At 40.3% G+C, this 27,975-nt stretch overlaps 2 protein-coding genes across 3 annotated transcripts in view; both read right to left on the bottom strand.

Annotated features, from left to right (window-relative positions):
- FMC1 (formation of mitochondrial complex V assembly factor 1 homolog) overlaps window positions 1–27,975 on the bottom strand; it is a 394,222-nt gene that overhangs the window by 105,566 nt on the left and 260,681 nt on the right. The gene's annotated exons all lie outside the window — the stretch shown is intronic.
- Window positions 773–27,975, bottom strand: part of IFT56 (intraflagellar transport 56) — a 40,921-nt gene continuing 13,718 nt past the window's right edge. For both annotated transcript variants that reach the window (XM_024555028.3, XM_045191178.3), the window contains 11 exons: window positions 22,424–22,498; window positions 17,977–18,079; window positions 16,190–16,245; window positions 15,027–15,080; window positions 13,671–13,734; window positions 11,935–12,023; window positions 11,644–11,727; window positions 10,544–10,613; window positions 9,106–9,212; window positions 4,324–4,457; window positions 773–2,979 (listed from right to left, as the gene is read on the bottom strand). In XM_024555028.3, coding sequence (XP_024410796.1) covers window positions 2,868–2,979; window positions 4,324–4,457; window positions 9,106–9,212; window positions 10,544–10,613; window positions 11,644–11,727; window positions 11,935–12,023; window positions 13,671–13,734; window positions 15,027–15,080; window positions 16,190–16,245; window positions 17,977–18,079; window positions 22,424–22,498 — 948 coding nt within the window. In that variant the 3' untranslated portion in view covers window positions 773–2,867. The remainder of the gene's footprint in view (window positions 2,980–4,323; window positions 4,458–9,105; window positions 9,213–10,543; window positions 10,614–11,643; window positions 11,728–11,934; window positions 12,024–13,670; window positions 13,735–15,026; window positions 15,081–16,189; window positions 16,246–17,976; window positions 18,080–22,423; window positions 22,499–27,975) is intronic.

Genomic DNA, 27,975 nt, shown 5'->3' with positions numbered 1-27,975 from the left:
TCTTGCTGGCTGTGGAGTTTCAGGACCCATTCTGACTGCTTCTCCCAAATGAGGCAGGAGGGGCCCCATTTACATAGATACAATCACTCCCACTGCCTTCTTTTACCTTTCCAGACTTTGCTCCTACTGGTGACAACAACCACATCTTATTCTGTTTACTTGTGTAGACTTCTGTTAGACTGAGATGCTTTAAAAAAATGTTATGGGGTGGGATTGGTTAACAATGATATAGGTTTCAAGTGTACAATTCTGTGACACATCATCTGTATCTTGCACTGTGTGCCCGTAGACTGAGCTCCTGAAGGGTCAGGACTGTGCGTCACCTTTGCATCCCAAGCACCTAGTACCGGTGTACGCCCAGCACGTGATCAAACAGAAATTAGATGGGGACCAGAATACACGCGGTCAGGTCTCACAAGTCCCCTGCGTTACCACTTACTATGTGCTTCATTATTCGGTCAACAGGTATCTGGGAGATTTCTCCGTGTGAGGTGTTGGGGTGTTCACTGGTCATAACAGTTTCTGGGGTGAGGCCATGACTCAGCAAAGAGCCGAACCTCATATGCTTTAGCAGGAACTGTGAGCCTTAATGGACAGGGATTCTTAGGGAATATCTACTTTCCTCTCCTACAAAGAGTAATTTGTGGAGCCCCAAACTTTGTTGACTTTTCTCCTTCACTCTGGGGTCAGGAAAGAAAGGGAAGGGGGCACACGGCATTCCCAGGGCTCGCACTCACCACGCCCACGGAATATCATAATAAGAACCAGATGATAAACTTTAATTTGAATACATTACAGTAGAATAATTATTCTGAAGTACAAAAATAACCGTAAGAGTTTTATCTCATTTGCAAGTGGTATTTGCTACAGGCTATAAATAGTACATTGACGCTATGAACTGTACACATTACATACCTTCCCAGGCCTGGACCTTCCTCTCCCCGGACCATCGCGAGGAAAAGCGGCTGTGCAAACTACTCCGCAGTCCTGAGACCCTGCCAAGACGTCTCCGAAGCGGCTGTTCCAAAAGGCAGAACTAGACGGTATCTTTTCTAAACTAGTTTTTAGGGTGCTTTTTTTTGGAGTGGGGGGTTCAATTCTGTAGATTAAAAACTTAAAAAAATAGTCTAAAATTCTGGGAATTGCTATTTTTGGAATATCAGGTTTTTTCCAAAAGACAGGAAAATGTAGGGAGTGCTAAATTCAACAAAAGCTCACTTAAATCACCATCACTGGAAGAGCATTTCAAGTATAGGAAATTTGAAAACAGCAATTAGCCGGAAGACAAATTTCATTGCCAACAGCCACTGAGGAGTTCCATCTGTCTTTTTTGCATTATTATGTTTCCTAATATTTTAAGTGAGGTAAGTAAGAATCACAAGAAGGATTCTAACTGTAGCAGGTTCTGCCCAGATCTGACCCACCTAGTACTTTAGATGCTGAGAACCAATTACTGAAAAAGTAGGAAAACAGAGTGAGGAAACAGAAAAGCTTTGGCATATGAAAAAGGATGTAACTTTGTTTTCTAAAATTCGGTCATTCAGGCCAGTTTATTTTGATTTGTGCCTCAAACTGACTAGATCTGGGCTTAACATAAACGACAAGAAAACTGAACATCTTCCTGAGTAGAGCTGAAAGAGCTTCTTGCAAATGCCTAGAAGGCAAATGCTATCTGAGGTCTGTGGTCCTCTGTCTGCGGCTGCCTTTGACTCCTGCCACGTGCCCATCTCCGTTCTATGCACCTCCTGCATCCAGAGGAATGGCCCTGTACTTTCCACACCTGTGATACAGGGTGCCTTAAACTCATAGGCAAAAAATATGGTGTAGAAACAATGGTAATCTGGCACATAATAACACATAGGTCTATTTTCTGAAAATAGCTCATGAGCCTAAGAATGCTCGGTCCTGTAATAGGTTTATGTTGTGAAAGCCCAGAAATCTGGGGCTAGAATATGACTGACGCTGGAGCCCAGCCATTAGGAAATCCCTCAAAGGGCTCCACACAATCCGTGTGCTGTATCATTACATTAATACGTGGCCATAATGCTTACATAGAGCCTTTGTAGCCCTCCTTCCAAAATTGATGTTCATTCAGCAAGATACACAAAGAAAAACCTAACCTTCTTGTTACCTAAAATATAATGGAGAAATGACAAATGAGATTTGTATACTTTGTTTCCTAAAAAAATCTTAAATGTGCCACACAGATTTTTTTCATAGTTCTCACCTTTTAAAAAACTGCAGTACTCCTGTTACTCCAATGTAATGTGTTGTTGTCATCAAGAATTCAATTACTGAAGGATTAACCCCTAAGCCTGTTATCTATTAGTGACTGGACAGTTTGATAAAGGCTCTTACTGCCATTCTTAGAATCATATAGCTATTCATAACTTCTGTTCTCGCAAGATTCAGAGGTGCACTACAAAACCCTTTATGCAATCCCTCAGTTAGAAGGGACAGTATGCAGAGACGGCTAACAATAAGATGCCAGAATGATGCTGACTCTTGAGCATTAAGGCATTTGTTATTGCAGCTTGGAGAAAATGCCATGGAATGTTAATATAAAAAAAAAGTTATGCTGTTCTCCGTAAAGTCAGTAAATGACGTCACAGTACTGAGTCTTTTTGGAAGAAAGGCACCAGGGAAGTCCCAACTCTCGTGGCTGGTCAGACCCCACAGGGCCGTGGCAGAGACGATGGCACAGTCCCGCCAGGAGGCAGGGTGTCAGCACTCACTGGGCTCGCGGCTGGAAGAGCAAGGAAGGGAAACGTCACTAAAATACAGGCCTGCATCTCCCATTGAACTGGGGGGTGGGGGGTGCCCAGTCTGATGTCGAAGCAGGGCTGGCCCCCGACGTCCGGGCAGTCTCAGACAGGCACCCTGTTTTCCTTGGCCCACTTCTTCATGATGCGGATGATGTACTCCACCTGGGTGTTGCCCGTGCTTCTCAGCAGGTGGAGCACTTCTCGAAGGGTCTCTCTGAGGAAAGGATTTGAAAGGACAAAGTGCTTCAACAGAGAATGAAAATTAACAGGTAAAATAGACTCCTAACTGTGCTCCATACATTTCTGGCAGGGACTTCTGGTAACAGACTCTTTTCCTGTGTGCGCACAAACCAGTTCCAAACTTCCCAGTTTTCAGTCCTACAGTGGCATGCTAAAATGAAAATTCCATGCTATCCTTCCCACAACCCAAGTTTTCCTTGTTTACTTTTACTACCTATACACATGTTATTCATCATTTTGTCTTAGTAGACATAATATTTCACTTTCTGGGTTTATTCTGCCTGACAGAGTATAAAGAGGGTTATGTCAACAAGCTGGGTTCAGACTTGGGTTCAAATTCTAACTCGGAACTAACAACTCACTTAACTTGTCTGAGTCCCAGATTTCTCCTTTGTTTAAGAAGTAAACTGGGTATCACTGCCATATGTGTGAAACTTTACAAAGCTAGAAGGATGGGAGATTTCTTCAAGAAAAATAATATATTAATTATATATTTGCTAGTATTACTACCAAGATTTGGTAGTATTTATGTTTTAAGTAACTTAAATATAATTACAATTAAAATTTATGTTTTAAGTAATGCACACTAAAACTTCCCTATTACCTTATCAAGCCTATAGGTAACTGCGTTTGAATCCTTTTCCACAAGAGTTCTCTCACATTTCCAACATTTTTCCCATGAAGCAACCTCTTTTACTTAACCGAATTCTTTTCAACTCTTATTTAGGACTAGAAGTAGATACAAGGCAGGAGGTAATTTTTGATAGATTATTTGCTTATAAAATAAGCACATCCCCTATCCATACATTAGTAACAAATACATTCCATGAAGTTATTTTTAGCACACTGAATTTAGTTTTAAGCATTTCAATTTTTGTTGCCATGGAGCCACTTAATTTTATGTAATCTAATGTCTCAGTAATGAAAATTATCAACCACATCTACTCCACTCCTAATTCTTTGAGGCCTAAACTAAAAGACAAAAGAAAAAGCCAAAGGCAAAGAAAAGAATAGATGAGATTGAGAAAAAAAAAGCTTTGTTTATGAAGAGGTAATTCATTTGGAGCTCTCATATTTGAGAGCTGTTGTATGCTCTATGCTCCCGGTACAGAGGATTTAGAATGATCTGATTCTATAAAATAAAAAATTTCTGGAGGAAAAAGGTCAAGTAGAAATATATAACATCTTAACAGTTGATTCATCATTCTAAAACATCTTATAATTTTGAGTTTTCAGAAGAGGATGTCATCCAGGAAAATCCTTCTTTTTCCTTCTGAACCAACCAATAAGTAGAGGCGGCATTCCCCACCTCACTTACTTGGGTTCTCTCCCAGCCAAGATCATCTGGAAAATGCCCACACAGGCACCTCTCTTGCCTTCCCAGTACTCAGGGTTCGGATCCAGCCTCTCGAGGACATCGAAGGCTTTGGCTGAGTAGTAGAACTGGCCCATCTGGATACAACAGAGAACCGTGGTAGTGCTTGTGGTCACAAGATTACACAGATGAAACTGAACGTATGGAAACCATGCAACAGAACTGCATAAAGTGAGTACATGGGAATGACAGCATTTTCAGCCAACCAATTAGTTAAATTTCTTATCAAAACAAGAAAAAGGAATATCACAGTTTGGGTACTTGGGTTCAATTTAAATCAGCTTACCTTCATTCAGTTTTCAACAAAATAACATTTTTTCTACACATGGTCAAGTTACTCTATAATCAATACATACAATCATTTCTTCTAATTATAGTCTAATCTTGAGTATCAACTCTGGCGACTGTGATGTGGACTATTTTTCATCTTCTCAATACAGTCTGTAGAGGATTACTATCATTCAATTTATGCTAATGTGATCATATTCAGTCCAAGAAAATGATCTTTCCCTGACCTTGTCTAAATTCTCATATGCCCACGTGTATACTGCATACGACTTTCAAACACCACATCTTTAAAACATTCTATTTATTTTGACAGGTAACACTACAAATTTCCTTGGCCTTTAGAACATGCTGAATACCACCTCATGTTCCTCAGATGAGTTTTCCCGACTGGCAGTCATCAACGTACAGTGTTACCGATTTCACTGAAGCCTTCAGTCCCCCACCCGCTGTGGTTTGTTACTTCTCCATTCCTGTAAACTGTTGTCACACGCATTTAAGAATTTCCTTAAGATCTCTATTGCGTTATCAGCCCAGCTTTTTTCTGTGTTTCATAGGGAAAACACAAATTTCCTCCCTTCAGTTCAAATTATACCTTCATTCACCCTTCCCTCCTTTTGGCCTATCGTACAAGAAGAAGGGTTCGTAATCCTCTCCGAGATTAATCCTTTTTGCTATGTTCTCTGCAGCACTTTTTTTTGGGGGGGGGGGAGGGGAGGTGAAATAACACATATAGAGAACAGTGCATGCAATGTACATGCAAGATTTAATGTCTGATTCTAAGGAGAATACAAGTGCAACCAGCACCCGGGGCAGGACAGGAAACACAGCAGAACAGAAGCTCTGAGGCGCTTCCAGGCCCAACCCTCTACTGCCCTCCAGAAATAACAACTATTCCAACTCATATGGCCATTGGTCCTTTGACCCACTTTATAATCACCTATGTATATAGCATTAGACAATTTGGGCTTTGCCTCTCAGAATTTTATCTATATGAAGTAATACTGTAAACATTCTTTTGTGTCTTACATTTGTTTATAAGATTCATCTATATTGTTGGATATAGCTGTAGTTGGTTTATTTTTTTAAAAAACTTTTAGCTTTGGCCCTGGCTGGTGTGGCTAAGTGGATTGAGTACCAAAAGGTTGCCAGTTCATTCCCAGTCAGGGCACATGCCTGGGTTGTGGGCCAGGTTCCCTAGTCAGGGGCATGTGAGAGGCAACCAACTGATGTATCTCTCACATGTTGATCTTTCCCTGTCTGTCTCCCTCCCTTCCCCTTTCTCTATGAAGTAAATAAATAAAATCTTTTTTTTTAACTTTTAACTTTGAATTATAGATTTACAGGAAGTTACAAAGATAGTACAGGGAGGTCTCATGTACCTTTCACCCAATCCCCCTCCCCCTTACAGCTTACATAACAACAGTACAACCTCACAATCTCAAACCCAGGAAATGTACATTGCTACAATTCTGTCATTTTCACAAAGTGTGTAGATTCATATACACAACTGATCCATCACCACAAAAATCTCCCTTGTGCTACCCCTCTGTAGTCACATGCATTCCCCTCCCTGCTTACCATCCTCACCCCTGGCCATCACTAATTTGTTCTATATTTCTCTAATTTTCAAGAATATCATATATATATATATATATATGTATATATATATATATATGTATATATATATCTCATATGCCCACGTGTATACTGCATACGACTTTCAAACACCACATCTTTAAAACATTCTATTTATTTTGACAGGTAACACTACAAATTTCCTTGGCCTTTAGAACATGCTGAATACCACCCCATGTTCCTCAGATGAGTTTTCCGTCTCATCTGTTTTAGATATATATCTAAAACAAAAAACTGCTGTTTTATATATATATAAAACAGCAGTGTGGGGCCCTTTGAGATTGGCTTTTTTCATCCAGCATAATGTCCTTGCTTTTCCAAGTGACTGCATGTATCACTAGTTTGTTCCTATTATATAACCTTGCAAAAGCAGGAGGGACCTCCACGCAGTCTGGTGTGGATGTCAAGAATAATGATGCCACATCACACCAAAAGCGGATAGAAGGGGTTCTACTCATGCAGTTGCGGCCTCTGAGGAGAGTCTGGCAGGTTTGGCAGTCAGGCCCACGATGCCTGGGAGAGCAAGCGTTTGCCAACAGGCATTTACTGAATGACAGTTTTCATTTCCTGGGGTTAAAAAAACACTGCCTACCTATAGTGTGGTATATTTTTTCCATGCTTTAATTTTCAACCCACCCATATCATAATATTGGAAGTGAGTTTCTTGGAGAGAGTTGGGTCATCTTTTTTATCTACTCCGTAGAATCGGTTGTATTTAGACCATTTACATTTAATGAAATTATTGACATGTTAGGACTCAATTCTGCCCTTTCTTCCCTATTTGTCCTTTGTGTTTCATGGACAAGGACGCCTTGTAATGTCTCTGCACTTTGCAGCAGAGAAAGACATGAGTGTGTGTCTGCACAGAGTGGGGACAAGAAAGCCTGTGCTTGGCCTTCCTAGTCTTCTCCTATGTGTGCCCTTTTCCTGCTGTCCCTGAACTGTAATACATCTTAGCTGGAAGTATAACTTTACGTTGAGTTGTGTGAGTCCTTCCACTGAATCACAGAACTGACAGGTAGTCTTAGGACCACCGAGACACTAGGTAATGCCAAAATGTTAAAAAAAAAAAAAAAAAATTTTAAACAGCGTGGTTGGTTAGAGCATCATCCCTACATACAAAGGTTGTGGGTCTAACCCCTGTTGAGGGCACATGCAAGAATCAACCAATGAATGCGTATATAAGTGGAACAACACATTGGTGCTTCTCTCTCTCTCTCTCCCCCTCTCACTCTCTAAAAAATTTTAAAAAATGCTCCCCCCCTTGAATTCTTCATCTCCCATTCAATGGCTCCTCCACCTAAAATATACTCTTACTCCTCATCTAAAACAAAAAATAACTCTCTATCCACCTGCAAAAATTAATCCCTCCCCCAAAATCCCTAACCCTGTTTCCCTTTCTCAGTCAGCATCACATTTTCCTCCTTATCCTCAGCATCAATTTTTTAAAGACTGTGGTGGACAGTACACTCACTGCATCTGCTGCCTAATCCGATTCTTCTCTACCTACTACTGTTTTCTCAGGCCTCATGCACCTCCACCTACATGCATATTTGACATTCTCCTTCCCTGGCTTTTGATAAAACAGCGTCAGAAAAAATAAGTAATGCAAAGCACTTTCTCCCTCTCCTGGTTTGTTTCTTTCCTTTCTGTTCATCTTCATCCCATCTCTCTCCCTGACTCTTCGTTCTGTGTCTGTCCCGGGAGCACAGGGTGCCTCACCCGGACCATGGTGAACCTTTCTCTGCCACACCCAGCAGCTCCTCCTGCCCACGCTGCAGCTGTTCCCATCACCACCTCCGTGACTGCTGTGAATTTCTGGAACTCAATCTCCAAACTTGACCTCTCACCTGAACTCCAGGCTCATCCTGATAATCTCCCACATGTAATATCCCTGCCTGGGAGACCCCCAAACACTCCACATTTATTATATCTAAAATTGAACTAAATTCCTGTTTTTTAATGGTTTCTTTCCCTCTGCCTCCCGTATCTCACTTAATATCAATACCATCCACCAAGTCACGTTAAAGAATTTCAAGTTTCCTGTTTTAAAAACTTTTCCACTGATGGTAACTCGCTTTATTTTGGTAACGATTCACTTTGCAATGAGATTTTATTGATTGACACTGGACTCTCTTTACCTTTACCTGACATTTTCCTGTCTTTTGGATAGGAAGAAATATTCCCAAAATAGGAATTTCTGGAATTTGAGGCTCATTTTTGAAAAAGCTTTTGCTTTCTAAAAAGCTCGTCCATGCCTTTCCAACTCCCTACACACACCCAGAGTCAGACCTTCACTAGATGACTGCTTTTTCCTTTTTGTTTTCTGGTCCCTCTGTCTTTCCTGTCTGCTGCTTTCATATTAGTGTTGCCCAAGCTTTGATCTGCGGCCGTCTACCATTCTTCCCTGGGCAATCTCACTGTTTCTCAGGGTTTCAATCACTACTGCAGTGTTGGTGATTTCTCCAAGTCTACGTCACTGGATGTCAGAGGACATCTTTCTTGAGCTTCAAAACCAAATTTCCTACTACAGATGAACATCTGCGCTGGATGCTATCTAAGGATTCACAGCCTTTAGCAACCTAAAACCTCCTCTCTAAATCATGATCTCATGTACACACAAAAAACCCTGAAACGTGTCTGTGCGCGGTTCATTGATAATAGAGATGATGTTTCTGATATCACTGGGCGAATCCTCTCACCAACAGCCATTTCGTCTCTAGGACACTTTCCCCCAATATCTGGCCCATGCGGCTGTGTGATACTGATCTTCAACTTCCCTTTACCCCCAGCAAGGCTCACCTTGTAGCAGTCATTAGCGATGAGCTGTAGGAGGCTGAAGGACTCGGCAGAGGTTTCCATCTTGAGATAAAGTTCCCAGGCCAGTCTTGGTTTCTTATTCATTATATCTACAAAGAGGAACAAAGATTTATGCTGGGTTTTTTTTTAAAGATCTTATTTATTTACTTTTAAAGAGAGGGGGAGGAAGAGAGAAAGAGAGAGAGAAACACCTATCAGCTGCCTCCTACACACCCCCAAATAGGGACCTGGCCTGCAACCCAGGCATGTGCCCTGACCAGGAATTGAACTTATAACCTTCCAGTTCACAGGCCAGCGCTCAATCCATTGAGCCACACCAGCCAGGGCAAATATTTATGCTTTTTAAATATGCAAGAAATATACTTCTGCATCTTGCTATTCTATGGACTTGTTTCTAGGTTTCAAATATACAAAGTACTGGTAAATAGCTCCTGCATGGAAAGCTTGCAATGTTGGCATTAAGCTGGTTCCCCATCTGAATCCTACCATACTGAACGTTTTTATTTAAGTTAGGATTCACACAATTATGTCATTTTAGATTGGGCTGATTTCCAGTGGTTCCCACTCAGGTCATCTGCCTTAAAGAGGACACCTGTCCTTCACTCAGTTCTACTCATATACTTTCACCCCATTTAGGATTTCTGATTGCTAAAGTGTTCCTGCAACTTTAAAACTCAGGGCACATTTTAAAACCCAAGGAGCAATAAAAGTTAGTGAAAAGAAAAAGATAGACTATAAGTAGTATAATATTTTTAAAATTATGGTTTTTGACACTTTCCCCTTTCAAGGCCTACATCATAGTGAAGAGGTAAAATTAGCATGACAATACCATCTCTCTCTCTCTCTCTCTCTCTCTCTCTCTCTCTCTCTCACACACACACACACACACACACACACTGTACACTGAGACTCTGGGCACTGTGATGGGAAAGACCTGGCATCTCTCAGTGCCAGGTCAATGCTCTGTGGTAGAACTAATCACAGGGTACACATGTATGTACACGGCCACCCTGACTGACTGACATTAATAACGGGATTTCAGCATTCACTTATTCCATAGAGCAAAACAGAAAACAAAATTAGAAAACGCTCAGTATAATGTCCATCCAGAAGATTATACAGCAGGGAGGAAAAAAGGAGTCCTCTGTAACATTTAAAAGAAGACTCACAAAATAGTCACAGGGATGTCAAGTACAGCCTAGGGAATACAGTCAATAATACTGTAATAACTACGTATGGCCAGGTGGGTACTAGATTTATCACGGTGACTACTCAGTAAGTCACACAATGTCTAATCACTGGGTTGTGCACCTGTGTGCATTAGTATATTAAACTAATATTATATTGTATGTTGACTGTAATTGAAAAATAAAAAAAAGTATTTATAGTAAAAGAAAAAGAGAGAGAGAGAGAGACTCACAGCACCGAGCTAACCAACTGAGGTAAATGTAATCATTTTTCAACTTCTCATTTTGGATTAAAAGGAAAACCTGCAAGAAGAGGAAAGAAAGGGAATAAACATGAAGATGGTTTTGCAGTAAAAACATCCATATCAGCCAATCCTACAATAACAATTAATATAGCCTTACAGACGACCGAATTCTACATGGGCTGCTGAGAAGGTGCAGGAAAAAACTGTGGGGACTTCTGCACGCTTGTCCCAGTTACTGATTTCACAAGCTGACAAGAGGTGGGTAAGGATACAGGAGACTTAAACTGGATGGTTAATATCTGCTCGATACATACTATTTTCAAGAACACATGACCATGTTACTGGGCAATTTTATTTTTTTATTTTATTTTATTTTATTTTATTTTTTTAATTTTTATTGTTATTCAATTACAGTTGTATGCCTTTTCTCCCCTTCCCTCCCCCCTACCCCAACAATTTTAAAGGACTGGTGATATAGACAACACTGTTGGCCACAATACAATTAAGTTAGAAATCGAAATAAAGTAAGCTTAAAGGGATAGTGCATGTTTGAAAATCATGAAACACATTTTAAAAGAGCTCATAGTCGAAAAAGAAACCTTAATGGAAATTAGTTCAATAATTTGTTGAATAACAAAATTCAATTGAATAATTCAACTGAATTCTTTTGAATAATTTAGACAAATCACTCTATGAAGTTAGAAGTCAAGAGCATGGTTAGCCTTGGAGGAAAGAGATGGACTCAAAAAGGGGCTGAGGGGGTTTCTAGGATTATGACAATATTCTGTTTCATGATTTGGATTCTGATTATTTGGGTCTGTTCACCTTAAAAAATCCATCAAGCTATATACTTTTATTTGTATACTTTTCTCCATGTATGTTATACTTTTATAAATTTATCAAAAATAAAGGAAGACATTAACATGGTTATAAAATTTATATGTCTGTTCACATTGTATTTTTTAATGTAACCTAAGAACAAAGAAACTTTTGATCCTCTTTTATCCTTGAACATTTTACTTTAGTGAGAAAAAGCTAACACCATTTTTAGACAGCATCATTCAAACGCATTCCGAACAGGTACCCACCTCTTCACCCTCACTGGTGTTGCCTGTTGCAGCTTTGGCTTGGGCATAATTAAAGTTAAAGGTGTCGTCATTATAGAAGTAACTCTGAAAAACATCCCAGGAACAGGTCACATTGAGCCTTAACATATAAAAACATCAGTGATACCAGGTAAGCACAAAAATAAGCTTAAGGAATTCGCTGATGCCACTAATGCCACCGTAGTAAAAGGGCCATCTCTATGAGTATCTTATCTCCAACACATTATAAAAAGTATTTTGTACACACAGTCATCTAGGAGATTCTATACTGACCTTAAATGAGTTGAGGTAAATCAAGACATCATCAAATTGCTTAAGCAGGAAGAAACAGGAAGCCATGCACTGCCTGCCCGGTATTGTATCTGAAATAGAGTGGGAAAGAGGCCCTGTGTATTCACGAAACTAACAGGTATCTTTAGCTGACATTTCAGTTATTTTATAATTTGGAGACAGGAATGTATTCCGAGACAGCTTTCCAGACTCTGAAATCACAGATTCTGTTCAGCAGACGAACCTTCAGCATAATGGAGATCACAGTACCTGAGAGTGACCAGTAAACCCTCTCGGTGTGAGTCCAGAACAAACACGTGCCCCGCGGGCTCAGTATTTTCCAGATCTTTTCTGGGGCTTCTCCAGCCACGCCACTCACGTGGCTCAGTCTCCAGCATTACCTAAGGCAACCCAGCACTTTCAGGCTCACGTGGAGAAATAATGTGCCGTCTGACCCAGACCCTGACCCACTTTTCACCTGATGTCATGTTCCTCCCTGAGGTGGCAGATGGTTAGTATAAGCCTCATGCCCGCCTCCTGCACTCCCAGTCCTCCTTGTTCCCTTTCTGCTCAATTTTTCCCTATAGCAACTCATCACAGTCATATACACTATATAATCTATTTATTTCTTAGGTTTATAGTCTGTCGCACCACACTGTATGCTCCACAAGAAAAGGGGACTTCTTAGTTTTGTTTACAGCTTATATCTCCAACACCTCGATACATTTTTGTTGTATGAATAAATGAAATGGGAAAAGGAGATATTATTCAATAAATGGTTTTGGTAAAAATCTGAAAAAATATCCAGGGGTGATAAAAACATCTAACAGCCGATTTAGCACGAACATGTCATCAGAATGCATGCTGGCCGTAGACGACTAGTACAGTCATGTGGGTTCATACTATCAGCCCTTTTTACTTATTTTTTTTAAGATTTTTTTTATTTATTTTTCAGAGAGAGGGGAAAGAAGGGAGAAAGAGAGGGAGAGAAACATCAGTGTGAGAGAGAAACATTGATTGGTTACCTCTCTCACTCCCCAACCAGGGACCTAGCCTGCAACTGAGAATCAAACCAGTAACCTTTCGTTTGCGGGATGACCCCCAACCCCCTGAGCCACACCAGTCAGGGCTGTCAGCCCTTTTTATAGCTCTTCCTCAGATCTTACACTGAACCTTGGCTAATGGAATCAATATTTTAATAATAGAAACAGAACCCCAAAACTACTTGTGGGAAATATAGGTAAATATTATATAACATACAATAGCAGGGGTAAGAAACACTGTCAAAGCTTGAAACCCGTGTAAGAAATCATCATGGAAAAGATACACTTAATTAGGTAAGATTTAAATACTTTTATATAAGGAAAAATATGATAGGCAAAGTTAAACGTCAAATGACCCACTGGGAAAAATGTCTACAGCATGACAGAACTTTAATACATAAAGAGCTCTTCAAAAATCAATAAAAGTTAATGTTTCAAATAAAAAAATAGAATCAAAATTTTAAAACTTTCATGAGCTGAAGGATATACTTATTCTCCTCTATGTCTACATCCTCTCATCCCATTTCAGCTGAGAGGTTGAGAAGGGCTAATTCCAATCTTCTTTGCTGTGTCTGACTTCCCACTTTGCAGCGGGAAACCTAACAGATGTACCCCTGGACAGAGTCAAACTTGGCCAGTCAGCATACGACCGACTACAATGATGACTCATGCTGGAAAGACAGGTTTCGGACATACCACATTCACTCGCTGATCCTCCCACCAACTGAAAGAACTGCTGGGCAATTTTCATGTGATCCCTCTGAAAAGCAAAGCAGAGCCGATATAGAGGAATAAGCTGAAAACATTTTATTTGTATTATACTTTATGGGGGTTTTTTCGAGGGTTTTTTTTGTTGTTGTTGTTCAAGTAGTTCTCTGCCTTTTCCTCCCCTCCCTCCCCCCGACCCCGGCCCTCCCCTATACTTTATGGTCTTAACATTTGTCAAGATTGTTAAAACACATACCCTTGCTTTAAATTCCCCCCAAAACAAAACTAATTCTTATTAGCATAAGCAACTAGAAAATGAAAGCATGAAAGTGAATTAAAGCCACTTCAGCATCAGATAGAAAAGAAAAAAAATTCATCCCCAAGTTCCATCCTAAAAGTGACTTCATTAAATGAACTCATTCATTTATTCAACACATATTTATTGCTTTTTTACCATATATCAGAACTTGTAGTAGGACTGTGGTTATAACAAGAAGTATTTATTAAATGAACTCATTCATTTATTCAATAACTACTTACTGCCTATCTGTTAAAGGAGGACTGTGAAGTGAGTTAAAGATAAGATTTATTTATATCCCACTTTGTTCCAAAAACAACTTAGTATTCTTATTTAGAATATTAGAATGCCAAAGAATAAAAGAATTACTATTTTTAGAATACTAGATGAATAACAGATGAATAAGAGCTTAGTTTTAGACAAAGTTTTCATGTCTATAAAAGCTCTCCCATAGAAACAATTATTTCCATTTTACAGCTGCCAAAATTATAGCTCGGAGGTGTGCAGTGTTTTTTTTTTAAGTCACTGAAAATAAGAATGAAGCTGTGCAATGATTTGTTATTAGATATATATATATACTGTTTATAAAAACTAGGCTCTTGCCCTGGCTGGTGTGGCTCAGTGGACTGAGCGCGAGCCTGCAAAGCAAAGGGCTGCCAGTTCGATTCCCAGCCAGGGCACATGCCTGGGTTGCAGGCCTGGTCCCTGGTTGGGGGCATGCAAAAGGCAACCACACATTGATGTTTCTCTCCCTTACCCTCCCTCTAAAAGTAAATAAATAAGGTTTAAAATAATAATAATAATAAATAAAAATTAGGCTCTTTTTAAACACAGCAACAATTCTTAGCATTAAAGCCCCCTCTTTTGTCTTTAATGCAGAATTCTTTTTACAGTGGAATCTGACGGGGGGATACGGACAAAAGGAGGAAGTGCAGAAGAGCCTATTTAAAAGCTTATGGCTGGTTGAACTCCAACATTTGTTTTGACTGTCTTCCATACACTGCATAACTTTGCAAACTATAAATGAGCAGCGATTTTATACTCACGGAGCCCATTTCCTGGCCAAGGGCTGCATTGACCACTCCTTTGAGGATATACTCCTGGAAACATGGAATAATACTGATTGATTGTAAAGGAATGTGGAGCTATGAGATATCTTTCAAGTTAATTATTTGTATCAACTCAATCCTTTAAATGTACTATCAAAAGTTACTCAGAGTCACTTTCTCTGTTCTATTCCTAGCCTTAATGAAAGAATTACAAGCCATTCATTTCGTTTCCAGCAGGTGAATGTCTATGTAACAGAACTCACCATATCTGTAAATTCTCAATCTCCAGCAGAAATAACTCAATGGAAACTTTTGGGAGTTAAGTTTTGTTTCATTTCAATGCAATGGGAACAAATTAATAGTAAAATATTTACATAATAATTTTTATCACTTTGTCAGCCTGCCATTCTCTGTGATCATATCATATTTTCCCCTTTCCAATGACATAATAATCTTTCTTTGCTAGTGATCCTTTCTTTAAAAAAAAAAAAAGTGTCTCTGGTTTTTATTTGTAAGTCAGTCTCCTTTGGAGTCCTGGGGTCTCACATATTTCCTTTTCAAACTCGTTTCTATCTTCAACACTTACCCTTCTTAGCAGTTTTATCAATGTTTATGTAGGTACTCTTTTTATTTAAGAAGTTCCATCAAAAGAATCATAGAGAAGATGCTGAAGCTTTTAATGCATTTGAGAAATGTACCTGTTTAGACTTCATGGGTCTGGAAACATTTCTCACCAGTCCTTTATTCAGTAAGTAGAATGGCTGCTGTGTGCTTAGTGTCACAGCACCAGACATGCAACACAGGCACGTCCCTGACTGCAAGGGGCTGCCGTGATAGCCATGTGGGGGAAGACGGGCAAGTTCCAGACAACTGCCCTGGTGACACAAGTCATTGCTTTCATCAGAATTCTGGGTTTCGGTATTTTCAAACCTCAACCCTTTTGAGGAAACGATCACATATAAGGAGTTTAGATATATCAAAAAACCCAGAACATTCATTCTTATATCAAGAGTCCCACAAAACATTCCTAGATCAATATACATGGACTCTCCTGGGACTTTATAAGCAGGAAGCTTCTTTAATATGCCTTCCAGCTACTGTTCCAAAGTTCCTTTTTAAACAGAACTTGGCTAGTAAAAATACGACACATTCTCAATTACCTGAGGAGTAGTAGGTTCCAGATCCTTAATTAAGTTATAAGCTTCTTGTACATCATCTGAAATACAAAAAACAAAACAAAAAAAAGTAGCTACACTCGTCTCTATTTCAGCAACCTCTTCTGAAACAGTCCCCTCAAAGTAAGTTCCTTTAGTACTCAAACATCCATGAGAAAAATGATCTATTCTACCTGTCCTCTAATTCTCTATCAAGTTCGATGTTGAGTAGTTACCCTAAATACTATCAAATGTCACCCTGACTGGTGTGGCTCAGTTGGTTGAGCAACGTCCAACAAAGCAGAAGGTCACCAGTTCGATTCCCGTTCAGGACACACACTGGCCCCTGGTTGGGATGTGTACAAGAGGCAGCCTATTGCTGTTTCTCTCTCACATCAGTGATTTTTTTCCTCTCTTTCTCCTTCCCTTTCCCTGTCTGTAAAAATAAATAAATAAATAAATAAAAGATAACCAAATATCCTTAGGAAAACCATATTAAGCTATAAAGCACTTGAAAAATATTCAAGCTAAAAATATGGACTGGGTATTACATACCAAAGACGTTATAGTTATTGGAGAAAAGCAACCATTAAACAAATGTTTTTTCAACAACAACAAATAAGAGATAGATACAGGGGTGGGCAAAAGTAGGTAAAATTACCTGCCATCATTACCTAAAAGATAAATAATAAGTAAGGATATAAAATAATAACAATAAGAAGAAGACCAATAATATAAATAAATACAGTAACCAGTAAATACATAAATATTACAAGAATAAACTGGCTTGTGCACTCACACCTGCAAACCTACGTTTGTCCCCCTGTACTGAGCACGCAGAGTGAAATGGCAGGAAGCCTGGGATTTGCTTTCCAACACGCAGCAACAAAAAAGGGGGGGCAGATGGACAAATACCGTCGGTGCCTTGAAAGCTGTTGAGTCTGGGATGACTATTTGGGTGTGCATACTAGTTACATTTGTTTACGTTTGAGAACACGTATAATACAAATTAATTCATAAAATATGTTTCTTTAGTTCTTATCCAAAAGCACATTTCTGTGTGCTTATATACCACAAAGAGAGAAGTGTTTGTGAGTTCATGGTTTATTTTGATGAGCACATTTTCCTCGGGGAGGAAGACGTTGTCGGGCCGGTTTTCGCCAGGCCCCCAGAAGGCCCACTCCGTTAGTCAGCCCGAGGTCCGGGTGCCACGGCCTGGTGTGGCCGCTACCACCCTGTACGCATTGTAAGGACATATTAGGTCAAAGACTGCTTTTTGCATGTGTCTAACAATTTCAACCTTGCTTAGGACAATAAAAAAGTCACATTCTCTTTAAATCATAATATTTCTCATAAGAAACCAGGGGTACAAAGAAAGAGAAAGGCAGACAATTAGAGCAAATAAAAAACAGTTAATAATTTTAAAAGACTCAACAAAGTGTGGATGTATACGATACATAGGGGAACCATAAAAAAAAAGAAAGAACTGCCAGGGAGGGGAACAAAAAACAATGGGAAAACTAAAATAGAACGTGTGGAGAATAAAGGAGAGGAAAATAAGAGGAAAATAGAAAAAGGAATGAGGGAGAAGGTCGGAAGCAACAGCGCAGGACAGAGAGGCTAAGGAGCAAAAGCACAACCAATAAGCACCGCACAATTTGCCCGCCATGTGAACCTTTGCAAATACAGTTTTGGAAGTGTTACGGATTTTAAAAACTAAGCGGTAGTTCAACTAGAGACTAAATGTCCTGAACTATATCTGTATAAGCAAGACCAAGATAAATTTTTCTCACCTTGGCGAAGGTAGTAAATTACTAAGTTTAGCCTAGCTTCAGGAATGACATCGACCAGGGGAGGCAAAACCTGCAAAGCCCCTTCACCTCCTCGGAAAACCACCTAGAGACAGAGAAGCTGTGTTATCGTGGCAATAAGTACAAACATATTTATTGATGGAAATGTTTCAGGAGCTGCCACTTACAACTGGGCCCGTGATAGCCAACCGAAACAGCTCTGGGCATCAGTTAATATCTTCAGGTGTTTTATCACTGAATGTGTTATTGCCTATTACCTGTGCTTCTAACCACCTCTGTTCTTTCCCCTCCCCTCTAATTTTGATTCTTGTATTTAAATATTTCATTTTTTACCCTATCTAAAACCTGTCTCCACTATCAGTCTTTATACCCTTATCGTCCTTTCTAACTTCACTTCACATGTGTTTTCATCTGTTTTTCTGTCACGCCCACCAGCGTAGACGCTCCACATGACAAGGGACTCGCATTCACTGTGTACTTCGGTCCCTAGAACTGTGACTAGTGTAATGCAGTCGGTTATCCTTCAAAAAGATGAACACACGTTTGAAGCTCTCTACATACACATGACCTCAGCCTCACTGGAAAAAAGCCATTATCTGAATTAGACTAAGTCTTAAAAACAGGATAAATGCATTGCATACATTTCCTTTTCATAAAAACTTCAGAAAACTCTTCAAGTACCCAATCATTAATGAAACTTTTTTTCTAGGCAGATATTCTACATCAAAAATCCCATGAAGAAACATCGATGGAAAAAAAAAATCCAAAAAAGGAGTATATATGACCTTTCCCGAGCCTGTGTCCTCATCTCTACACGTGTACCTAAATTAGTGACATGGGCCTTTCAGGGTTGTCACGGAGATTAAAGGAGTTAAAGTGGGCTCTCTGGGTAGCACTGAGCAGGCGATATTTCATTTAATTAATCAGTACATGCCCATCAGCCCCTACTACGTGCCTGGTGCTGTGATAAGCACAAGGGATGCAGCGGGAACACGTCACTCCCCTGTCACAGTGCAGGCTATACTCAAGTGAGGAGTGACCTCCCCAAAGCAAACATGTAAGCGTGCTGTCACCTGATAATACAGGTCACGGAGAACAGCGGAAACAGAAACACCCCCGTGCAAGGACAGCTGTGCTCACTGCCGTGTTCCCAGAGCCCAGCGCAGGGTCTGGCACATAACGAGTTGTCTCCCAAGTAAGTACTCAGCAATCAAGACCGTCTACCTCAAAGTATCTACTTAGACATCTAAAAGTCATCATTTTGGGGTTCCTTCTTATCCGAGATGTTCACTTCTTTTACCACGATCAATTCCTCCACCTGTCTTCTTGATCTCTTGACTTCTAACTCCACCTGGACCTTGTTTCTCCAGTAACTAGTCACTCTGACTTCATTAGCCACGGTCCTACTTCTCAACTTTAAACATACACAATGGTTCTTGTATAAAGTGTCGCACTGGGTGCCACTGTCCCCTCTGGAGAGCACCCTAGTTTTCTCCTTTCCTTCCATGCCACCTTCAAAAGTATGTGGCTTCCTGCCTCAATTTTCTTCTCCTCCCCTCACTTGTTAACCTCCCAGAAAAGTGGCTTCTGCTCCAGCACACTAGTAAATTTACCCTCACACATCACAGATTAACCCTTTTAACCAAATTCAGTGGCCTTTGCAGCCCTCTTGCTCCATGATGCGTCTGCAGTTTTGACCCTGACAGCCCTCTGCTAAATGCTTACAACACGCTAGAGGACCTCTCTCCAGCCGGGGCAACTTCCCCCTCACCTCTTCAGTTCTTCTGGCTGGTCACATAATTCAAATGGCATCCAGCAGATTAAAAGGAGAAAATCAAATTTAATGCGTGTTTATGGGGAATTCACATAAGCATTCTAAAGACAGTGAGGCAAAATGAGGTAGACACATCATTTTGGACAAAGAAAGGGGAGGTAGGCCATTCACAGGTAGTTGAGACAGAGCAAACGTTCTGTTAACAAACATTTGCAGGGCCACCCAGAAACAAAGGGGAAGCCAGGGAGCAGGTTCCTGCTTGGATCCCCCCTATCTGCCTCACTTAATTCATTTTTCCAAAGGTGAATATGCAAAAGCTCTCTTCCTGAAGCAGATTTTTCTCTCTGAATCTCTTTGGGCAGGTAAGGAGGGGGTAAAAACTCTTACAAAGCTAGTACCTGGCTCGATTTTGACCTCAAGTCTGATTGCTAAAGTTGGTGTTCATCACAACCATTTATATTGTTCAGTATTATTCAAGTTTTCTTTTCAACTTTAACAGTAACATGTGTTCATTGGGGAAAAATAAACTTTGTAAAAGGAAAACTTCCATATTGTCACTTGTTTCTTTAATCTCACTCTCCAAGGATAATCCCTATTTACTAGCTGATTGCTCCTTCCATATATACAGTGGGTTTTCTAGATCTATTGTATCTACTGGGAAGCTTCTAAGAAAAATACTGATAGCTGGGCCCCAGCCCAACCGTTAAATAAGAGTCTCTGGGGGGGTGCAGCCAATGCACCATAATTTTTAACAATCTCCCACGTGATTAAAATGTGGGGTTGTAAATGACATTACGTTATCTGGGTGCTCTTTCTTGCCTGCCTTTTCTTATCTTATTTACTTACACTTCTTCCTCCAGTCCCTTAAACACGGACGCTCTCTTGGAACCATATTTTTCTCTGTTTTTAACCAGGTCTCCCACATTTAACTGTCAGGACATCGGCAATCACTCCCCTCATGAAAACTCCAACCCTGTTCTCCAGTCTCAATCTTGCTCCAAACTTAATATCCAGACTAGTATCTCTAACAGATCATTCTCCACAAAAATTAATCTGGCTTTACTTATAAACTAGTTTAGAAGTGAAAAGATCAGAGGCAGAAGCTCATAGTAGAAACCATCCAACAAAGACTGTATTTGTGATGCAGGCCTGACTTATAGAAATAACACAATAAATACAAGACATTGTGAGGGAAGAACTGATACAAATACGGGACTGAGTAGAAATCAGAAATCAAGGGGGAGGTGAGTCTATAACTATGCATGTATGCTGGGAGAATTGGTGCTAAAGAGAGACATAGAGAAATCAGAAGGAAAGGTATAGTTATTATTGCCATTTTTAGATGAGGAATCTGAAACGCAGCAATATTAAGTAATTCGCTCAATGCCCCCAGACGTCTGAGTTGAAGGCAGCCGCTCTGCACCGCAGTATCGCACGGTCAGTAGAATCAGACTCATCGCCGAACTTCATCTAGTCTGCCTGGATGATTTAGCTGGGCCCTCGTAACCCAGCCCTCACGCTACTCACCCCTTTACTTTCCCGCTAAGAACAAATTAACTTTCCACCATGCCCCACGGCAAACCTTCTGCTCCAGCAACCTCAGTCTGCTCACAGCCTTTCAGCCATGTCATCCTAGTTCTGAGTCTCAGCCATCCTTCAAAGAGGAGCTCAACTTCGACTTCCACAGGAAACCTTTCCCATTCATTCTACCCTTCAAAGATAGCCTCCTCTGTCTTTGCCAACAGACCAAACACGTGGATCTACACTGCCTGCCGGGGAGCAGTCTGCCACTCCAAAACATGCCTTTTGAAGGTATTGATTGCTTTACGCTGCTTACCTTTAAGAAACAAAAGACTCAAGAGGAGCTCTGTACCTCCCCCTTACCCGCATAAAGGAATTCAGGTAGAAAAGCCTGCACCAGGAAGGGAGCTATCATAGAACACTGCATTTTCATGCGACCTGAGTGTGGCAGACAGGGAGGAACCCACATTCCCTGTGTGTGAGAGTCCTCCTTGAGTCCCCTGGTTTCTGGGTGGCCCAACAACAATTTGTTTACCAAATGTTTACTCCTTAGCATCTGCCTCTGAATTGCTTACCTTCCCTTTGAAGTCCAAACCACTACCCCCTCTCTCCTTGGCCGAAGAGAGCTTATAAGCCTCAACTGCCTGATTTGTCCCCAGGACCATATTCTTATGAAGCCTTTACAGGTACACACGTAATACATTTGGTTATTTCGCTTGTTAATCTGTCTAGTGTCAGTTTGATTATTAGGCCAGTTACAAGAACTTAGAAGAGTAAAACAAAAATTACTTTTCCTCCCCTATATATAGAGAGAGTGGGCAAAATAATGTTTACAGTTGTGAGTACATGAAACAGAGTTTCTTCTTGTATTATTATTTATTAGTATTGTTATTTGTATTACAACTGCAGATCTACTTTTGTCCACCTTGTATATTACCACCTTCCCAATAAGGATTTCCTTGATGAAAAGGCCTGATGTTTTAAACACATTTTCTCTCCTGGACAGCAAGGAGGAGTTCACGTGGAGTAGAAGAATATTTGCTGAGATATCTCTCTGCCTTCATCTTTCTAACTGCTGAGATGGGCTAAAGGGGGCAGGACTCCAGTCAGTCAAGAGGGGAAACCATTACTCACCAGATTGTGCCTGATGAGTTCTTTAGCAAATTCAAAGGAAGAAGAAGCGTTGTCCATCAAGCTTTTGAGTTCTGTCTGAAATTGAAAAAGGAAAGACTTATGAAAATGACAAGTGTGTAGTTCTAACACCACATATTTCAACAACATTTTATAGTGTCAAAGAATTTAACATGTTGTTTCATTTGTTCCTTGGGACGCTGAGGAATAAGGTAATTATCGTTATTCTCATATTGCAGTTGAGGACATTGAGGCTTGTAACAGTGAAGTGACTTGAACCTCACAGTAAGCAGCATGTTTGAAATCGGTGAAACTGAGTCTGAAGACTCCTAGAATTAGCCTTTTCTTTCAGGGCCAAAGGTAATAAAGGAGATAAACGTTTAGCAACTAAGGTTGATTCTTCAATCTGACCTGTCCACCTATATCCTGAATTCTCACCTCCTTCCTGCCATTCTTCCCTCTATTTTATCATTTATTAGACCTGTCAGATCTCCTCTGTATTCTCTTGCCCCCTTAACACCCCTTTGAAGAAATGGTCGACCATTAACAGTGTCTTCACTAAGAAAAAGAAGATAAAAAAATATGAACAGTAAAAATGACAGCAAACTCACAGTTATTAACAACTGCACCTAAAACAAAAGCAAACAACTAGAACAGGAACAGAACCACAGAAATGGAGATCACATGGAGGGTTATCAACAGGGGAGTGGGAGGGGGAGAGAGGGGGAAAGGTACAGAGAATAAGTACCATAAATGATAGGTGGAAAATAGACAGGGGGAGGGTAAAAATAGTGTAGGAAATGTAGAAGCCAAAGAACTTATAAGTATGACCCATGGACATGAACTATAGGGGGGAATGTGGGAGGGAGGGTGTGTGCAGGATGGAGTGGAGTGAAGGGGGGGAAATGGGACAAATGTAATAGCATAATCAACAAAATATATTTTCTTAAAAATGACACTAGAATCATCCCTTCCTCAGCTTGCTACTATTCCTACCTTGCCAATCTAAAATTTCGAGTAATCCTCCCTTCCTTCTTTTCTTACTTTCATCAATGGGTAGCTAAGCTTTTCTGGATAAAATTATTAAATTCTGCCCTGGCTGGTAGATTGAGTGCCAGCCTGCAAACCCAAAGGGTCTCTGGTTCAATTCCCAGTCAGGGCACATGCCTGGGTTGGGGGCCGGGTTCCCAGTGGGGGGTGCGTGAGAGGCAACCACACGTTGATGTTTTTCTTCCTCTCTTTCTCCCTCCCTTCCCCTCTCTAAAAATAAATAAATGGAATCTTTTTAAAAGTTATTAAATTCTTGATTGCTCTCACTAATCACTGCAAGCTTGGTCTACTTGATCGCTGATGGGAGTGCATGTCTACTCAGCAATCCTTTTATTAATCTCTCGGTCAGAGCAGAAGTTCCCACATGTGGGGTAATATTAGGCCGATCAGCAGTTTTCAAGCTTTCAAATCTCAAGATCCCTCTTGTAATCTTAAATATTATTAAGAATCCCAAAGAGCTTTTGTTTATGTGGTGGATTATATTAATCAATATTTATTGCATTAGAAATTAAGATAAAAAATTTTAACTATAGGGGGGAATGTGGGAGGGAGGAGGTGGGCAGGATGGAGTGAAGTGAGGGGGGGAAATGGGACAACTGTAATAGCATAATCAATAAATATATTTTAAAAAAATTTTAAGGATTCAATTAATGAAAAAATACAAACCTACTATACATTAACCTAAATAATATTTTTATTTTAAAAAACTGTATTTTCCAAGACAAAACTTTTTCAAGCAGAGTGGTACTATTTTACAGTTTTGCAAATCCCTAGCTTAATACAGGACAGCTACACTGGCATTTCTGTAACTGCGTTTCAACTATTTTGAAATCACTGTCACTGGAAAACTTCACTGAGCACTTGAGAGAATGAAAGTGAAAAGACACAGTCTTTTCGTATTCTGAGGATGGTTTTAATCTCATGCACGGCCAGCCCGAACTAAGGCTGAGGCGCGCGAGGCGCCCAGGGCGCAGGCGTAGAGCAGCACCCATCGCATTCGTGCAGCGGGCAATTGCTGGACTTTCCACCTCGCACGCACCCAGGCAGCTTGCCCGTCTCAGGCCCAGGCCCTGCCTCACAGACCCCGTGAAACGGAGTCCCAGATCACAATTTGAAAGCCACTGGGCTAGATTCTACGCGCTTATTGAAAACAACCAGATAAAAACAGATATTTTAAAACATTTTCTTAAGAATACCAAAGAAAGTAAGGAGTTACCAGACCAAAAGAGAAGGGGAAAATGGAACCTGGAGAAGTAGGCAAGCATGGAAACCAGTTTTGCCCTGAAGGCTACACTGATTCTATAAAATTAAAACTTTTGGTTGACAGCCTTGCCAGGCAACAAGAACAAGAAACAAAGCCCTGGACCCGCACAGAGAGTCTAGCAGGAGACCGTTCCCCACCATCAGCCAGGACTCCCCAGAGCTCCGCTGGCAAAAGAAGGGTGAATAGAACTCGACCATCTCTAGCACAGAATGGCAGCCCAGCTCGGGTTCCATGGGCAGGGAAGGTGATCTCAAGCCTTGACTTTGGTTCAAGGGGGTCCAGGCAGTTCCGGGTACTTCGCAGAGTAAATGCATGTCGCTTAGGGAGAAAAGTGCCTTTACTGTAGGTTTAAAGTTACTCCTGTACGTAATTTTTCAAATACTGTGTCAAGAGCACAGTCAAAGATAAGCTGCCATTCAAGGAAACTAGACTCCTCCAGAGAGAACCGGGAGAAATGAGAAAAAACAGAATGAAACCCACAAAAATTTCAGAAATTCAAATAATCAAACTCAGATCACAAAACAAGTATGCTGACAATGTTTAAGAAAATAAAAGATAAACGTGGAAGTGTAAAATTAGAAACAGCAAAAAGTGAACATTTTTAAGAAAGAAAGAACTTCTAGAAATATAAAATATTGTAAACAAAATTAATAACCACATGGCTAGGAATCACAAACACGAGCCAGAAATGTCCACTGTATGCATCGGCCCCTAGCTTGTTTATATTTTCACAGCAGGCTGAGATTCATTCCCTCAAAAGCTTTTTGGCACCAAACTCCAAGTTCACACATCCAATTGTATTATTTATTTTTTTTTTAATTAAACACTTTTTAATGTGTTGATTCGAGAGAGAGAGAGAGAGAGAGAGAGAAACACTGGTTGGTTGTCCCACGAACTGAAGCATTCACGGCTGGTTTCTGGCGAGGCCCTGGCAGGGGAGGGGACGGATGACGCTCTAACCCGCCCAGCTCTCCCGCCCAGCACACCCAGTTGCTTTAAACGCAGCCCAAATAAACACATTAGTGACGCTGCCTGTTTCTCATACCCCCAAAACTTCCTGAACATCTGCTGGCCACAGATAAGACAAGCCCCGGGGCCATAAAGAACCCCAGCTGCTGCTGCCTGTCAGACCTCAAGGAGCCTCTGACTGGACACCCCCTCCCCTCACTCTCCCCTCCCCTGGGAGGAGGGCGTGGAGATCCAAATGGAGGCGAGTGGGGGAGAGGGGTAGGACGAGGCAGTGCTGTGAAAGGGTCTAACTTACGTGTGATTGAAGTTCCTGGGGTAAATATGAGCAACAGTGGGAAGAAGAAACATCCAAAGGAAAATGGCTAAGGATTTTTCAGTTAGATTAGAATCGTTAATCCACCAATTCAATAAGTCCCATGAAGACAATATTTTTTAAAGTTTATATCTAGTTAAATCATAATGAAACTGAAGAAAATAAGAAAACAAAATTTTTTATTAAAAATGATATATTACTTTCAAATAAAGTTAGATTGATGGCTGGATTCTCAACATAAAAAAGGAGCTAGAAGATAATGGAGAATATCTGCCATGTGCCAATAAGGTGTCCTATACTTAATGACGATACCCTATAACATATATAAGGCAAAATAAGGACATTTTCAGACAAACAAAAACAGTTTGCCACTGGAATCTCACCAAAGAGATTCTGAAGCATAAACTTGACTTTAATCAATAGGAAAAGGATCCCAGGTGGAAGGTTTCAGTTACAATTAAGAATAAAGAGGAAAGAATACAATTTTTTTAAATGTTGTAACACTAAATAAATGATTAGATTTAGCAGCAATAATTTTTTAAAATATAATAGTAGAGGACAAGACCACAACAGCACCTGAGCTAGGAAGGCGGCAAATGAAGTGAAACTACCGTCAAGCCTTTGTATTGCTGAGGAGGAGAGTAAAGATTAACGTTAAATTGGTTCGTGCCCGACCCGCTGTGGCTGAGTGGGCTGGGCATCGTCCCGCTCAGGGCACCTGCCTGGGTTGTGGGTTCGGTCCTGGTCCGGGCATGTACGAGAGGCAACCGATCACGTTTCTGTCTCACATTGATGTTTTTCTCCCTCTCTTCCTCCCCCTCTTCCCTTCTCTCTAAAAATAAATAAATAAAATCTTTTAAGAAAATGGATTACATGAAGGATGCCTGTGGTAATTTTTATGGTAACCACTAAAGTATGAAAACTGAGTGTATAACTTCTGAAACTAGCACAGTAAAAAAATAAAGATAAAAAATAGCCAATCAAAAACCATCCAAAAAAAAAACCCAAAAAAGGAGAGAGAAAGAAATAAAAGAGGTGAGACAAACAGAAACACAAAACAAGGTGGTAGATTTATACCTAAATAATTAGTATTACAACATAAACTGTAATTAAATCTAATTGGATTAAATACTCCAATTAAAAGATAAAATTTTAGACAAGATAAACAAAATCCAACTATATTTTTACAAGAGACGTACTTAGAATATAAAGTTGTAAAGAAGTTAAAAGGAGCCTGGGCAGGTGGCTCAGTTGTTGAAGTGTCGTCCCGTACACCAGAAAGATTGTGGGTTCCATCCCGGGTCAGGGTGCACACCTAGGTTTTGGGTTTGATCCCCAGCTGGGGAGCGAACAGGAGGCAACCGATCGCTGTTTTCTCTCTCACACTGATGTTTCTCTCTCTCTTTCTCTGTCTCACCTCCGCCCCTTTCTCTCTCTCTAAAATTAACAAACATATCCTCCAGTGAGGATTGAAAAAAAAAGAAGTTAAAAGGAAAAGGATGGTAAAAATATACCATAGGAATACAAAGCAAAAGAAAAACTACATTAATAATAGCACGCAAAATGGTCTTTAAGGCAAAAAGCGTAATTAGAGGAAAGGGAGTCACTTTATACTGATAAAAGCTTCAATTCACCAGAAAGATGTAACCATTTAAACTTTGTACATTCCTTAAAAAATGATCTCAAAATATATAAAGTGAAAATGGAAAGAATCAGAAGAGACAAATTCACAAAGACAGTGAGAGAGTTTAACACAGCTCTCTCTGTAACCAACAGTAAGCAAATGATAAAATTAGTAAAGTGATAGAAGCTTCGATATACCATAAAAAACTAATTTGACTTAATGGACATATATGGAGTCTTGCACCAAATACCTCCAGAGTGTACACTCTGTTCAACTGCATACGGAGAGCCTAGGAACACTAGCCGTATATTGGAGCCATGAAACAAGTTCCAAGA

This window comes from Desmodus rotundus, chromosome 6 (genome assembly GCF_022682495.2).
Source record: "Desmodus rotundus isolate HL8 chromosome 6, HLdesRot8A.1, whole genome shotgun sequence".
Lineage (NCBI taxonomy): Eukaryota > Metazoa > Chordata > Mammalia > Chiroptera > Phyllostomidae > Desmodus > Desmodus rotundus.
Note: the sequence above shows the minus strand (reverse complement) of the source record. Positions and strands in the feature narration are given on the sequence as shown.